This window comes from Phalacrocorax aristotelis, chromosome 1, assembly GCF_949628215.1.
Source record: "Phalacrocorax aristotelis chromosome 1, bGulAri2.1, whole genome shotgun sequence".
In the NCBI taxonomy this organism is placed as follows: domain Eukaryota; kingdom Metazoa; phylum Chordata; class Aves; order Suliformes; family Phalacrocoracidae; genus Phalacrocorax; species Phalacrocorax aristotelis.
The window spans coordinates 123,048,793-123,063,209 of record NC_134276.1 but is presented as its reverse complement, the minus strand read 5'-3'; the positions used below and the strand labels follow the sequence as shown (position 1 = coordinate 123,063,209).

Sequence of the window (14,417 nt, the reverse complement as noted above, 5' to 3'; positions counted from 1 at the left end):
AGCTATTCAATACACAGCAGCATTGCTGACTAGCATAACAAGAAGATAAAAAACAATTGGAGTAGTTTTAGCAAATAGAAAAGTGCTTTGGAAGGGCAACTGAGAAGTGTAACAGAAGTATGCTGTGGGAGTGGCCAGAGGCTGACCTCGGAAAGAGTGAGAAGTTTCACCAGGCTTTGTTGATCCCATTTTGCCTAATTAGGTATACCCTTTAAAGTTGAATTTCATTGCAGTATTGACTCAGAAACTGTTTTCTTACATTTGCTGCTCATCTCTTCACAGATAGCTATCATCCAACTTTAGTAAGCTACAACTCACTTCCCTGGCAGATGTGCCAGACTGTTTGTAAAAAATCACACCATATGTTGGGAACTATTTTAATAAATTATACTCAGTTTTCCAGTATGTTAAAAAAAATTAATGATAGTTCCTTTAGTCATGGCTATGTCTTGAACAGAAGTATCTGTAAGAAGATATGTTGGCCATCTTGTCTTTTCCTGTGAATTATGAGAACTATCCTAAGCAATGTTTTGTAAAAATACGTATCAAAGTAAATTGTTAACAGTGGCCTTTCAGCTGCAGCATCAACTGTGGGAAGGATAGCCTTTTTGCACTGTATAGTGCTCATAAAAAACACAGCTGGCTTTTCTGATGCTGACCACTACTTGTCTACCACCAGCTACAACGGTAGATGTGTCTTTTGACATGGTTCAACCCAGATCTTGTGGAAACATTGCCTCTGCTAGCCTTGTACTAATTCAAACATTTTTAAGTAGGTAGATGTTTTTTCCCTATTTGTAAATATATGCTTGGAACTACACTACATTTTTTCCTACTTACAGCAACATCCCTATATATGTAACTTTTTAAAACCTGTAAGATTTACTCAAAAACCCGCAAATCAGCCTGCAAGACAAATCTGACTGGTTTTGGATTAGCACCGAATCGAGAAACAGAGTTACATAATTCTGAGCCAAAAGCTAGGGTTTCCATAAAATAGTGTGATCCTTTGAAATCACAGGTGATATTTTGGGGTGTTGGTTTGTGGAGAGCAGCTTAGGACTTTCCCTTTGAAGCAAAAATTTTGCTATAACAAAGCCAATGCACTACAAAGGCACTGGTGGCTTTCACTGGTCTTCCGTCCAGTTCTTTAGTAGATTTTTGAGCTTTCCTGGTTTAAAGGGACCAGATTAAAAAGCAGAGATGCGCTTACTGCTGCCAAGCACCCCAGAACTTTGCTGGTCACTTTTCAGAGATATTGGTCTTAGCTTTGTCCTTTTGGAGCTGGGCATTGGAACAGAGGCTGAGGTGGGAAGGAAGGTAGGAAGGATGATGCTCTGACACAAGTAATTCATTTTACAGTAGCATTTTACATCAGTTACTGAGCTTTGAACTGCTCATTTGGTCTCAAGCTTTGCAGAAGTGAATGCTGGGAACAGCTTTTTTATGTAGTTTGAAAGGTTTGCTGACTTGGAAAGCCGTATCTGTTTAAGTGATGAAGATAATGCATTTAATGATGGACATTTGAATTTTAAAGGAGTATGACTGTGTACAAATTTCTTTTGCATACCTATCAAAAATTCTAGAAAATTTTGATGATTATGATTACTTTCATGATTATTGCTTTTTATATAACATTTGAAGTTCCTAAGCTGACAAAAGGTTATTAGTCATCATTATTTAGATGCAGTCTAGGTGTTTTGGTACATTCAGACTGAAGCAGCTTTTCTTCTCTGTGTTTTCCTGTGTACTACTTTAGCAGCGATGATGACAGAAGACGTTCAGAGAAATGCTGAGTGTGAACCTCCCTAGGGTAAAGCTTACAGTAATGATAACCACTATAAACTATGCACTGTAGCGTCTACTACAAAACCATCTGCTCTTGGAAGGACATAACTTTCTAAAGGCCTCTGCCTTGCAGATTGAAATTTCCCTCAATCTTTGCAAAAGCTTGTGCTAAAATAGTTCCAAATTAAGCTACAAGTGAAGCTTACACGAAGGGAGCGTACAGGTGTGAAAGCTGTATTCTGCTGTGGGAAGCAGGGAAAATAGCCATGAAATACTGAAACAGCTGGATGTTTTGAAATCTTAGAGCAGAAATACCCTCCGTGAAATAAAGAGCATTGAGTAGTCTGGTCTGTGAAGAGGCACGCGGCACCCAGAGTTTTATTTGGTCATGTTGTAGGACTTGGAAAACTGTGGTTAAAGTGCTCCACAGGACTTTGAACTTAAACTCATTAAGTCCCAGCCTTGAGCTCACGCTTAGGGTTATGTAGAAAGCCAAGCTGTATGCATGTTTAGGAAAATTGTCCATCCTGTGCCGTGTGCGACTAGCTGAACTATGCAGAAGTAGACCAGTGAGAAGCATGATTGACCTCCAGCCTCTAGACCAGAGATGGAGGAGGGGGCTGAGGATTTATTTATTAATAAGGTGATAGAGCCTGTGCAGCCTTGGTCAGATGGGACAGGCTCTCTCAGCTAGTTTCTAATTACAGCTCATTTCTTTGTGCCAGTAAGGAACACATTTGATTTATATGAAATTAGAAAGGAATAGGAGCCTATAAGTTGTTAGTATTCATAGACAAGAGGATTTCTGAAGTGCTGACATCTTTCCTTCAGGACCTTTTCCTCATTCATAAGGTGAAACTCTGTTTTAAACAAGCAAAATACTTCTTGTAGGGGAGTGATAGCTGAATTCTGCTGTCATTTAATGTCTGCTGTCGTTTAATGTCTGCTCTCTGGTGTTTTCAGTACCTCTTTAGCTTTAAATACCCTGCCTGTTTCCTGATCTGTACTGCCTGATGCCTTGATGTTGCTGGGTGCCAAGCCCCATCTCCCTTATCTGCCAGACTGTTTGCCAAAATCAGCAAGTACATAAGTGCTGCTGTTCATGTGGGTTTGGCTACTTGTGTCTTTGGAGTTAGTAGGTGTTTCTTTGACCAGCTTGTCAAAAGGACCTCAACATCTTCCAGAGTGCAACCATGTTTTGAGTTGGGCCTTACAAAAAAAAAACCACAAACAAACCAAAAACCAATCCAAAACCAAAAAACCCCAAACAAATAAAACTCTGAATGTGCATTTCCATTCAGTTTCTTCACATCTTCAAAGAGCTGAAGTTAGCAGTGGTGACTCCAAAGGGTAATTGCTGTCCATTACATCAGTGCTCATAAGATGATAAAGAATTATTTTTCCTTTGGTGTTAAAATTGCCTGTGCTCTAATATTATTCAGGGTTTAAAATTCATTGAAGGAATACTGTGATAAAGAATAAGAAACCCTTCATCAAGTTCTGTTATGTTGTTTTACAAGTGTATTACATTAAATACTGTTGGATATGTTTATCTGCAGTTAGTTTCCCTCTTGGATAATATTGATGATTCTTATGCAACTAGTAGTCCTTTTGCAGTCCTAGTCACCCACGTTGTGGATTTGTTTCACTATTTAAACAGGTAGAGATAAGAAACAATATATTGTTTATATAACCTGTATTAGATAACATATCCACAAACACAGAGTCTATTGTTTTTAATCATATTTGTATGATGAAGATAATCAATGTTTGAACTTTTTTAAGTGTTTGCCCAGCTTCCCTCTTTTAATGCCCAGCATATGAAACAGCAAGTGATCATAGCCACTCAACTGAAATGGGAGCTGTCACATGCATGAATTTTGATAACACAAGCCTCTTTTTTTCTTGCTTACTTTAATCAGTCTTTTGACATCCTGAAGTGTATCTTCTGTTTTCTGTGCTGTGTCAGAAGATTAATGACCAAGGGTACATCTGTGTGACCTGTGTGTGAGAATACCTGTTGTAGTTCATGTGAAGAGGCTTGTTTTCAGTATCACAGAATCACAGGTTGGAAGGGACCCCAGGGATCATCTAGTCCAACCTTTCTAGGAAAAGCACAGTCTGGGCAAGATGGCCCAGCACCCTGTCCAGACAACTCTTGGAAATGTCCAATGTGGCTGAGTCAGCCACTTCCCTGGGGAGATTATTCCAATGGTTGACTGTTCACACTGTGAAAAATTTCCCTCTCGTGTCCCATTGGAATCTCCCCAAGAGCAACTGGTGTCCATTCCCCTTTGTCCTCTCCATGTGAATCCCTGTAGAAAGGGAGTCTCCATCTTCTTTGGAGCTACCCCTTAAGTACTGGTACATGGTGATGAGATCCCCTCTGAGCCTCCTTTTCTCAAGGCTGAACAAACCCAGTTCTCCCAGCCTGTCCTCATATGGCAAGCTTCCGAGTCCTCTGATCATCTTGGTGGGCCTTCTCTGGACCCCTTCCAGCCTGTCCACTTCCTTTTTGTATAGCGGGGACCAGAACTGTACACAGTACTCCAGGTGTGGCCTGACAAGCACTAAGTAGAGTGGGATAATGACTTATTTATCTCTGCTGGTGATGCCCTTTTTGATGCAACCCAGCATCCTGTTGGCCTTCTTGGCCGCAGCAGCACACTGTTCGCTCATGTTGAGCTTCCTGTCCACCAGGACCCCCAGGTCCCTTTCCACAGAGCTGCTCTCCAGCCAGGTGGATCCCAGTCTGTGCTGCACTCCTGGATTGTGTTTTCCCAGGTGCATGATCTTACACTTCTTGTTGAACTTCATAAGGTTCTTGCTGGCCCACTCTTCCAGCCTATCCAGATCTCCCTGCAGAGCAGCTCTCCCTTCTGGAGTGTCTACTTCCCTACTCAGCTTGGTGTCATCTGCAAACTTCATCAGGCTACACTTGATGCCGTAATCCAGATCACTTATAAAGAAGTTGAATAACATTGGGCCCAATATCGATCCCTGGGGGACCGCACTTGTGACAGGCCACCACTTTGAAAAAGGGCTATTTACCACCATCCTTTGGGTGCGGCCTGTCAGCCGGTTCCCCACGCACTGCACAGACCCCATGTCTGGGCCATAATGCATTAATTTCTCCAGGAGGAGACTGGGGGGGGACCATATCAAAGGCCTTGGAGAAGTCCAGGTAGACAATGTCCACTGCCTCCCCCACATCAGCCAGGCAAGTCACTTTGTCATAGAAGGCCACCAGGTTTGTCAAGCACAATCTGTCCTTAGAGAAGCCATGTTGGCTTTTCCCAATCACATGCTTCATTTGACTTGTGATGGCCCCTCAGGAGGATTTGTTCCATAACTTTCCCAGGAATTGAGGTAAGGCTGATGGGCCTATAGTTACCCAGATCCTCCCTTGAGCCCTTCCTGTAGGTAGGGGTAACATTTGCCTTCCTCCAGCCCTCTGGGACATCCCCGTTCTCCATGACTCCTCGAAGCACTTTTTTACTGTGAGGGTGACCACAGGTCGCACAGGTTGCCCAGAGAGGTTGTGGAGTCTCCCTCCTTAGAGATACCCAAAAGCTGCATGGACATGGCCCTGGGCAACTGGCTCTAGGTGACCGTGTTTGATCAGGGTGGTTGGACCAGATCGCCTCCAGAGGTCTCTTCCAACCTCAACCAATCTGTGGTTTTATGAACTCTCCCAATTTTTTCTCTAAATAGTGCTTTTAATTATAATGGAAAAATACTTTTCAGTGTTAAAACCCACCAAAGGCGTTATCAGTATCCATAGCTGGGACATAAATACCTGCTGTCAAGCCTTGTCTCATTTGCTCAATGCCAGACACTTTTTTTTTTTCCATTGGACCAACACCCAGCTGTCACTCATACACTGCTTTGTCCTTAGAAAAAAAAACAACCCCAAAACAACAAAACCACCACAAGTACTGTTAATAAAAGGTGACTTCTTGATCTTAATAGCACATAGTTATTGTTCTTGTGAAGTGTGGATGTTTCCTGACTGGTACCTAAATGGATGCTTAAGAGCACCTGTGTGTATGCCTATATAGCTGAAATCCCTTTAGGAAGTGATGGGGAGAGTAGAAAGAAAAATCTGCCTGTTGCTACTTCAGAGCTGATAACAAGCACTTTAATAAAATATTTGCTTCATTAGGCAGAGCTTTTTAGTCTCTCTTAACATATTGCATACAAGCTAATCTGGGCTACCCGAAGATAAGATGGGAGGGCCAAAACCTCAGGTAAAGATTTGGAGTGCCAAACCTAACTTGCAGTTTCCAAAGTAGTTAACTACAGTTTCTGAAGCAGGCACTAAATAGACGTAATAGCTCTTGGGTTTGGATACTTCCGTTCCAAAAGCTGCTAATTGACCTCCCCTGCTCGGTGATGATGACTGCTGCAAAGAACTGTAGTGGCCAATGTGTCCTGCTGTTCTCTGGTAATGAGACCTTGCTCCTTGGGTCCAGAGAATGTAATAGGAAGCATCATTGTGGAACCTGCCGGGGCAGAAGCATCAGCAATAAAGAATTAGGTCCAGAGGGAAAATACAGGACACCTTTGTAGATGTAAAATGTCATTTGAATTGATGGACTCCAGGGTATCGAGTGAGGCTCAGCTGCCCAGTTTTCTGTTGCTTCAGTAACTGGAAGTAAGCTGTGCTGTGAGGCAGCCGAGCAGGCAGGTGAAGATGTGCTTTGGGCAGTACCTCTGCTAGTCATAGTTTTCAGATACAGGTTCATAGTCTCCAGTGGATCTTGCATCTAAAGGGTGTTTGCACAGCACTTGGTCTGTTTTACATTCGTCACAAAAACGTTGCTCGTAAGCACATAAAGAAGGTGTTTGTGGCAAGAAAAACTCAGTATTTCAAATGGAAGGTAGAGGTAGGAAATGTGGCTGCTTTCCACACACTTCCTACAGCTTTTGTTGTGTCCTTGGAAAAACGTCAGTGTCCTGGTTTTTAGATGTTCACCTTCTATCCTTTCCTCTTATATGACTCTGTTGATTTGAAAATAATAATTAGTCTTAATTATGACCTGCATCATACACTCTTGGTGAGGAACAGTAGCTCCTCTGCCTTTAAGCTGTCAGATTTTTTGTGTTGTCACCTAAATATGTGGGTACAGTTTGGTTCTTCCCCTGTGATACACAGGCAGAGAAGGGGACAAAGAAAGATACCAGTTAGCACTGCCGTGGGGGCATGGAAAGTACTGTAACAGTATCAACAGCAAATGCCACCTCAATTTAGCAGCATCCTGCTAGGATCTTTCTCTGAGTCATCATACCTCCTGATGCTGCTGCTTTCTCCCCGTGTCCGAACCTACATGGAAAGGATTCATCTGGCTCAAAGTAGAGTTTCTTCAGCACTGGATCGAAGAGGGGGAAATGAGTTAAACCTCAGCCTTCTCAAACCTGTGTCTAAAGACGTGGAAGGAAAGTGAGGTGGATTAACCTGGTATATAGGTGAAATTCTAGCTAGCTCAAGTCGAGTTTCTCCTGGCATGTATGGGATGAGATCCTGCCTCTGAATTATTGCTGTTATTAACAGCACTGGCTCAGTTTTAGAAGGCAACATCTGAAGATCATGCAGGGGAGCTGACTGAGCTCTTAATTAGCTACATAAAGGTGCATGACAAATACAGCAAAGCAGGGCATGATGTCTGGTGACTTCTTGCAGTGTTATTCCCTACGGTTGCTTTTGTGCCCTCCTGTATTTAATGAGATATGAGGGCCTTGATGTTGACCCTGTGTTGCGTTAGGGCATGGAGCAATTTGTCATGTATTTGTAGATCCCACTTTCATTTTCTTTTTCTTAGAATGAGCAGGAAACTATGTAAAGGGCTCTCAGAAAATGATGGTTGATGGTAAGCACTGTCATATAGTTAAACAATCATTTTCTTCTTCATCCCACCATTTTACAAATACCTCTAATAGCAATAGAGAGAGGAATTTCCAAATTAGTTGAGGTGGGTTTTGTTTGTTTATTTCTTAAATGTGTAGGTTTGCAAAGTTGTTTTGCAGAGATTACTGCAGTTCCTGCAGTGAAAGTTTGCAGTTATTCAACAAGTTTTCACTCCTTAAATGTAGTAGGTTTGTTGCTACAGAAGTGGGAGGAGAAAATTTTACATCTGTATTCTTGTAAGGACCATTTCTCTGTATTTAAGGTAAAACCTATGTCTTTCTGGTTCTGTGTTAACAAATTCCTAGAACACTGCATGATTTTAGTTCAGGCAGAATTTATGGCAAGACCTGATTCTTGGGGGGCGTGTCTATCTTGAGGAATGCCTTTCAGATGAAAGAGGAGTTCTAAAATCTGAGGCCAGTCTTTATCAGGCTATTCACCAATTACCTGCTCTGAATGCTATAAATGTAAATCCTTTCCAGAAGCAGTTTCATTTACACTCATGAGGCGCTTTGCCATGTCTTTGGTAGCATGTACTTGTTACATTAGCAACTTGCAGGGGTTAAACAGGTGTCTAGCAGAGAACAACATTACAGATGCCACAGAGTCATTTTATTTTCCTCTAATGACAGAGAATTATCTCCTAGCAGGAGGCGCAGTTTCTGTTTTTCTGTGTGGTGCAGAATACCATTACAGAATTTCAGATTACTAAATGACACTTGACTGGAACTTGAACAGGTACTAACCAGCTTACTAGCTGAGTATACATTTGCAAGTCCTTTGTACTTTTGCACCCATGGGAGAGAGGAACTAGAAAGGACTGGTTTTTCTAGCTCTAGCAGAAATTAAAATTGGGATTCAGCTTCCAAAGCCGAAGTTGCATTGTTCCCCTTCCTGGAGATCAGGATGAGCACAAGAGAGGACCAAGGGAAAAATTCGTTCCAGCTTTGAATTTTACTTCCATTTGTAGTTTGAATTCATAAAACATCAGTCCTATTTCCATAAGATTGGAAGTTAGCTGATTTCTTAAAAAAAAAATTTGTTTCATTTTTAGAGATTGCACTTACTCAGCACCATCTAGTGGACCGACTGCCGTTGTTGTTTAGAAAACAGCTGGTCTTCATAATCCATACAGCAAATTAGAGCATGCAGTCCTTATAGTGTGACTGATGTACCTAAAGTATGCTTGTGACTAACTATATAACAGAATCAGAAGATGATCAGCAGTTGTTTAATTGGAAAGGAATGCAGTGAAGGAAGGAAAGTTTAAGATACATATGTGTATATATATGCACGTATAAGGTAGTGGTGCCTATTATCTCCTGCGTTCCTTTAGTCTGTTAAGCTCCAGCCTGCTTGCCTGCTTCTCTGACTTACCGTGAGATGCCGTCTAGGTTGAAAGCTTCTCTAAGGCAGGATTTTTGAATACTATTTCTTTGTGCAGTACCACACAGCACAAATCACAGCCTGATCGTCTGTGTTACAAATGATAAATACAAGCTGGTGCTAACAGTGAGCTCTGAAGTCCTCGTCTGAGGAGAATGTGCTGGAGTCATTCTAATTTCAATTGTAAGCAAGGAATTCGGTGTTTGGCTCTTTGAAAATACATTATTTTGTTTAAAATGAAAAAAATCCCCATGGAAAACCTCCCTGTGGAGTGCATACATGCAGAAAACAAGAGAATTGTCAGGTCATCCCAGTGGCTGCCCCAGGACTTGGGAAAATATAAGGGGTCTGTGGCTGCAGTCTTTCGGGGGTGCATGGGAACAGGCTTGCTTTTCCCAGCTCTAGCAAGAAGGGATGAATCTCTGGAAGACTTAACGTCTCTAGAAGCCTGGGTGTTTCTGGAGGCCTGGCTACATCACCAGCATCATACTGCTCTCTCTTAAATAAGGTTTCTTTGGCAGCAAGCCTTTGATTTTTTAACTCCAGTTGAAAATGAAGGGAGGGCAAAGGGGGAGATCCTGCTTCTCTGAGCAGGAGACCCTGACAAAAGCCACAGACATGGGTGAGAGCAGGCAGCCAGGGCACTTGTTCAGTAACACTGGGCAGGCACCAGAGGCAAAACCTCCTGCCAGTGTAAGGAGCAGCAAGCATCTGCCAGAGCAGGGGGAACTATGGAAAAGAGGACTAAAGCAAAGTGCATTATAGCAAGTGCACCAAATTGTAACATCTTCCCCTTTAAACTTCCTTGTGTTTTAACATTTCATCACTTCAGGGTCTGTTGTTTTTCTTCAATTCACATGTTTTGGACAATGAAAATAAGTGGGTCAGTTTTATTCTGTTAATGTGTATGCATTAGCACAGTAATGTGCTGAGTTTTCAAAAAAGCTGTTCTTAAATAATTCATAGAAGCATTTAACTTCATTTTTCCAAAATCTAAATGAGCAGACTAGTTTGTTTCCCGGGTTTAAGAGAACCCAGTATTTGAATAACTCTTTCTTTTCCAAGTTTTTATGTAGTGCAGGAGTCAGAATATCACTTGTCTGCTGGCCTCCTCAAAATACTGCGTTGCAACATAACCTCTTCAGGCAGAATTGACTGGGTTTTCAGATGAAGAAAATAAAGGTTTAGGGATTTTGCTTTTCAAGTTTTAAGTTTGGGACAATAGCTGTGGATACTGGTTGTAGTGTGTGTGCTCATCCAGTTGAGTGTTCATCCAGTTTGAAAATCCACTTGTCTCCCACTGACTGCAGCAGAAAACATGAGTCCAAAAAGGTCATAATATTTAAGTAAACAAACGTAGTGGCAGGGATCCTCTTTTTTTTAGAGGTTTGGGGATAAGTCCTACATGCTGGAAAATAGCCATTTACAAAGGACGTGGCTCTGCTTTTGTAATAGCTGTGAACCAAACACTAGTTAGCGTATGGAAATTCAAGAAAACACTTAAAATTGTTTCCTCTCTTTCCGTTTCTCCTCCAGCTCTGGGATTGTACACAGTAAATGCAGTATATGGAGACACTATTACTATGCCTTGTCGTCTAGAAGTGCCAGATGGTCTTATGTTTGGAAAATGGAAATATGTAAGTATAGCATACCTTTACATACGTTAGAGTGGTATAAGATGATGTGTGGTTTTTTGTGTGTGAGATTACAGGACTCCAATCGATAGGATTTCTGCCTGGGATATGAAGACATTCATTCCTGTGTTTGTAAAACTGCAAGATTCCAATCTGCATAATTTCTGCCAAGCATAGCTTAGAGGTTTGAGGAATTAATCTCATTGTTCAAGAGAAATAATTATTCGGGAGTTCTCTGCCAACCTGTATTAGAGATCTGGCATGTTACCTAGTGGTGTCTCACTTGCTTGACAGAGCTGTTGTCGTACGTTTGAATACTTCTGAAGCGGGGTGCCTGAAGCAGGGCGTGCTTCATCCCTGGGAAAGTGCTGGCCCCAGGTCTGACTGATCTGACAGTCACTCAATACTGTTTCTTGCTTCAGTGTGTTTAATGCACCGCGAAGAAGAGGGCAGAGCTGACCTTAGAGTTGCTGGTGGTTTTGGTCTGCCATTTCTGATGCGTGGATAACAGAGGCAAAAACACCAATGCTCTCCTGGTTGTCCTGGTCAGCCTCCAGTAGGAACACTGCAGGATGCGCTTCTCCTATATGCGATTGGTATCCAGGGGCAAAAGGAGCATAAGCCTACTGAAGTCAAATGAAACCTGGAAGCATACGTGAAACAAACCTCCAGGATATCAAAACCCTTTTGCTTCTCAGGCTGACATTGGGACAACTGGTTTTCCTGCTACTGTAAAGTTCATCTAAATCTCCTCTCATCTCAAACCAAAATGTTACCAGCAATAACAGGTGGTGATTACTCTGACAGGCGATTTAAAATTACATAGTTCTCTTTCTCTCTTTTTAAATGGCATCCACCTGCCTATTTTACAGCAGACTGGTCTGTCGCTGGGGGTGTTTCATAATCCCCCCTGGCTCCTTCCTTTGGACCTGGAAGTTTGCAGGTGTTGCAGCCCTCATCCACTCAAGAGCTCCTGCTCCACAAACATGTTTTGGGAAATGAAGTCAGAAGTCTGTGGACGACGTTTCCCTAAAAGGGACAGCGAAACTGTTTCATATATGTGTTCAGAAGATGCAGGGCCTAACTTTTGCAATGTGCTTTTTAGTCTGCCAACTTTTCTTTGGAAGAAGTCCATCTGTATGAAGATGCAAGGTGGTTTTCAGAAAAAGAAATGCTTTATCTCTTTCCGGTGCATTTGGATTGCTCATCTCGGACAAGTACTGAGCAGCAAATGGAGACGTTACAGCTTCTTCTAAAGGGAAAGGGACACAAAACCTAATGTGCACAAAAGCCCGTCCAATTGCTGTGGTATGAAATTGTTGACACAGCCCACACAACCAAGTGAAAGTGATATTCATTCTCCCAGGGTAGCTCCCAGCATGGCCACTCTTGTTTTCAGCAGGGGGAGGGTTTGGTTTAGGTTTTTTGGTTGAGTAATTATTTCATTGGAAGAAGGAGGAACTCTTGTTCACTGCTGTGCTGCCTTGGGAGTAGCAATTTGGGTTGCTGGTGGGAGCCCAGGGGCACTGGGAGACTTTCACCGTGGCAGGAGCAGGTGTTGCTCCCTTCAGCATCTACCTGTGCGTGCTTGTATGCTGGGTAGGCTTACAGAGTTAAGAGCTTGTTTGCGCTTGACAGCCAACTTTGCATGTATCAAGTCAAAGCAAAGCTTTCTTTCCTGTGTGGCAGACATCTAGAGTAATCCGGGAGTTAAAAGTGGGAGTGAGAGAAAGACTGTAAGGGAATTTAAACTTCACGTCGGCTGTTGCCTCCTGCTCCCTGCCCCGCTCTGACACCACTCATCTCTTGTCACAGCGTCGTCATGCTTTTGTGGGCTCTGCAGTCAAGCTGAGATATTGTCCTGGGAACACTATGCGCATCAGTGCTGCAAGGTGCAGGGGACAAAAGGGAACAAAAATCTCTTCCAGCCCCCAGCACAATACCAAATGTAAAGATGGAGTCAACCTTTCACCTCACTTTATTTAAAGGCAGACAGTGTCTGTCCCTGCTCTGTGTATGTTATGTGGGGCAGGGCATGAAATCCCGGAGAACTCAGCCTGTAACTTTGTGTCTCATAAAAATAAATTTTTGATACGGTAGGTTTGAGCAAGACTGTCAACTTTGTATTCCTTCTTAGGATGGTAACTGCATACTTATTAATATAGGGAGGATGTCTAGAAAATGATATTTTGCAGATTATCCTGAGATGCATAAATAACAGTGTTTGATTGAACATATATTCCCATGCCACAAGCTGTTGGGTCCTTTAAAAACAAATTTAAAAAGTGCTAAAAACTGATTTAGAATAAAATAGGCAGTTATGCCTGATTAAGTCCTGCATTTGGAATGAAGTCTGAATATCCCAGACAAACAATATGAATATGTAAAACAATCATGGAAAAAAAAGGAAACTGAAGCTTTGGAGCCTGGCTCACGAACACTTCAATTTCAAATACTTTTTCATACACACAGAGGCAGGTGGTGCCAGAAACACCAGCCTTCATCAGAGAAAGCCATGTGCGATGCTGAGATTGAGCCAAAGGATTGAAATTATTTCTACTGATGATATTCTCAATGTGTACCATGGCAGTCTTAAAGTAGCTCTCATATTACACTGAATTCCTTGTTTGTACAGGAGAAATTAATCAGGAAAAAAGCCATCTGGTGTAGTGTTTGGATTTTTTTTTTAAATTATAGGTTTGTACCAATTGCAGATCTTCAGGAACTTCTAAATGAGTGTTTATGCAAAACAGAGGTGTTTATCCTTTTACTATAGGAAATGCCAAATGGATCTCCAGTATTTATTGCCTTCCGATCATCGACAAAAAGAAATGTACAGTATGATGATGTACCAGACTACAAAGACAGGTTGAGTCTCTCAGAAAACTATACGTTATCCATCAAGAATGCAAGAATCAGTGATGAAAAGAGATTTGTATGTATGCTAGTTACAGAAGATGATGTTTCCGAAGAGCCAACGATAGTCAAAGTCTTCAGTAAGTAAATCTATTTGTTACTACCATTAACATTCATCAGCATCTGAATCGTAAATTATGGAAACTTTGCTTAAGGGAAAGATTAAAGCCGAGAAAGTAAGTTTGCCTGAGTAAATTACTAAGACTAGCAAATTTCTGCAGCTTTCAAAAATGTAATCTACTGGTGGCATTTACGTAACAGGACTGCCTGCACTTGCAGTTTATTCATGATAAGTGCTGGCTCAAAGAGAATTTTAGGCTTTGATAATGACTCACTTATGTGATGTCATTTGGCCTGGGAAATGAAAAATGTAAAATTAGCACATATTATTTTCCATTTGTTCTCAGAGTGAATTTTTCAGCAGGAGGGAAGCATTAACTGTGTGCGGTCTGCAGGATTAGATCAGTGGACAGGTTTAAACCAGCTCCGAGCAGCTAGTATGCAACGGCATGAACTGCGAGTGAGCGAGCAAGAGGCTGGAAAACAAGTTGCCAGCCTCAAATGCTTCTTTTGTCCCCTGCTGAACTTCCAGGAGGAAGACCAGTCTGCAGTTCTGTTTTAGAGCACAGCAAAGTTTTATTAGGATTTGATACCACTACAAACCAATCACAAGGCTGATCTGCAGTAGGAACCCTAGTGCTCTGAGGCACAGTCTTGCTCTGGGCTTGCACAAGAGTGTGGACAAACCTGGCCTCTTCCTGTTGCTGATTCAGAGCAGACATGTA

The 14,417-nt window shown here is 42.0% G+C and overlaps 1 protein-coding gene across 5 annotated transcripts in view; it reads left to right on the top strand.

Annotated features, from left to right (window-relative positions):
• Positions 1 to 14,417, top strand: part of ALCAM (activated leukocyte cell adhesion molecule) — a 119,396-nt gene that overhangs the window by 74,189 nt on the left and 30,790 nt on the right. For all 5 annotated transcript variants that reach the window (XM_075104553.1, XM_075104581.1, XM_075104571.1 and 2 more), the window contains exons 2-3: positions 10,619 to 10,719; positions 13,493 to 13,712. In XM_075104553.1, coding sequence (XP_074960654.1) covers positions 10,619 to 10,719; positions 13,493 to 13,712 — 321 coding nt within the window. The remainder of the gene's footprint in view (positions 1 to 10,618; positions 10,720 to 13,492; positions 13,713 to 14,417) is intronic.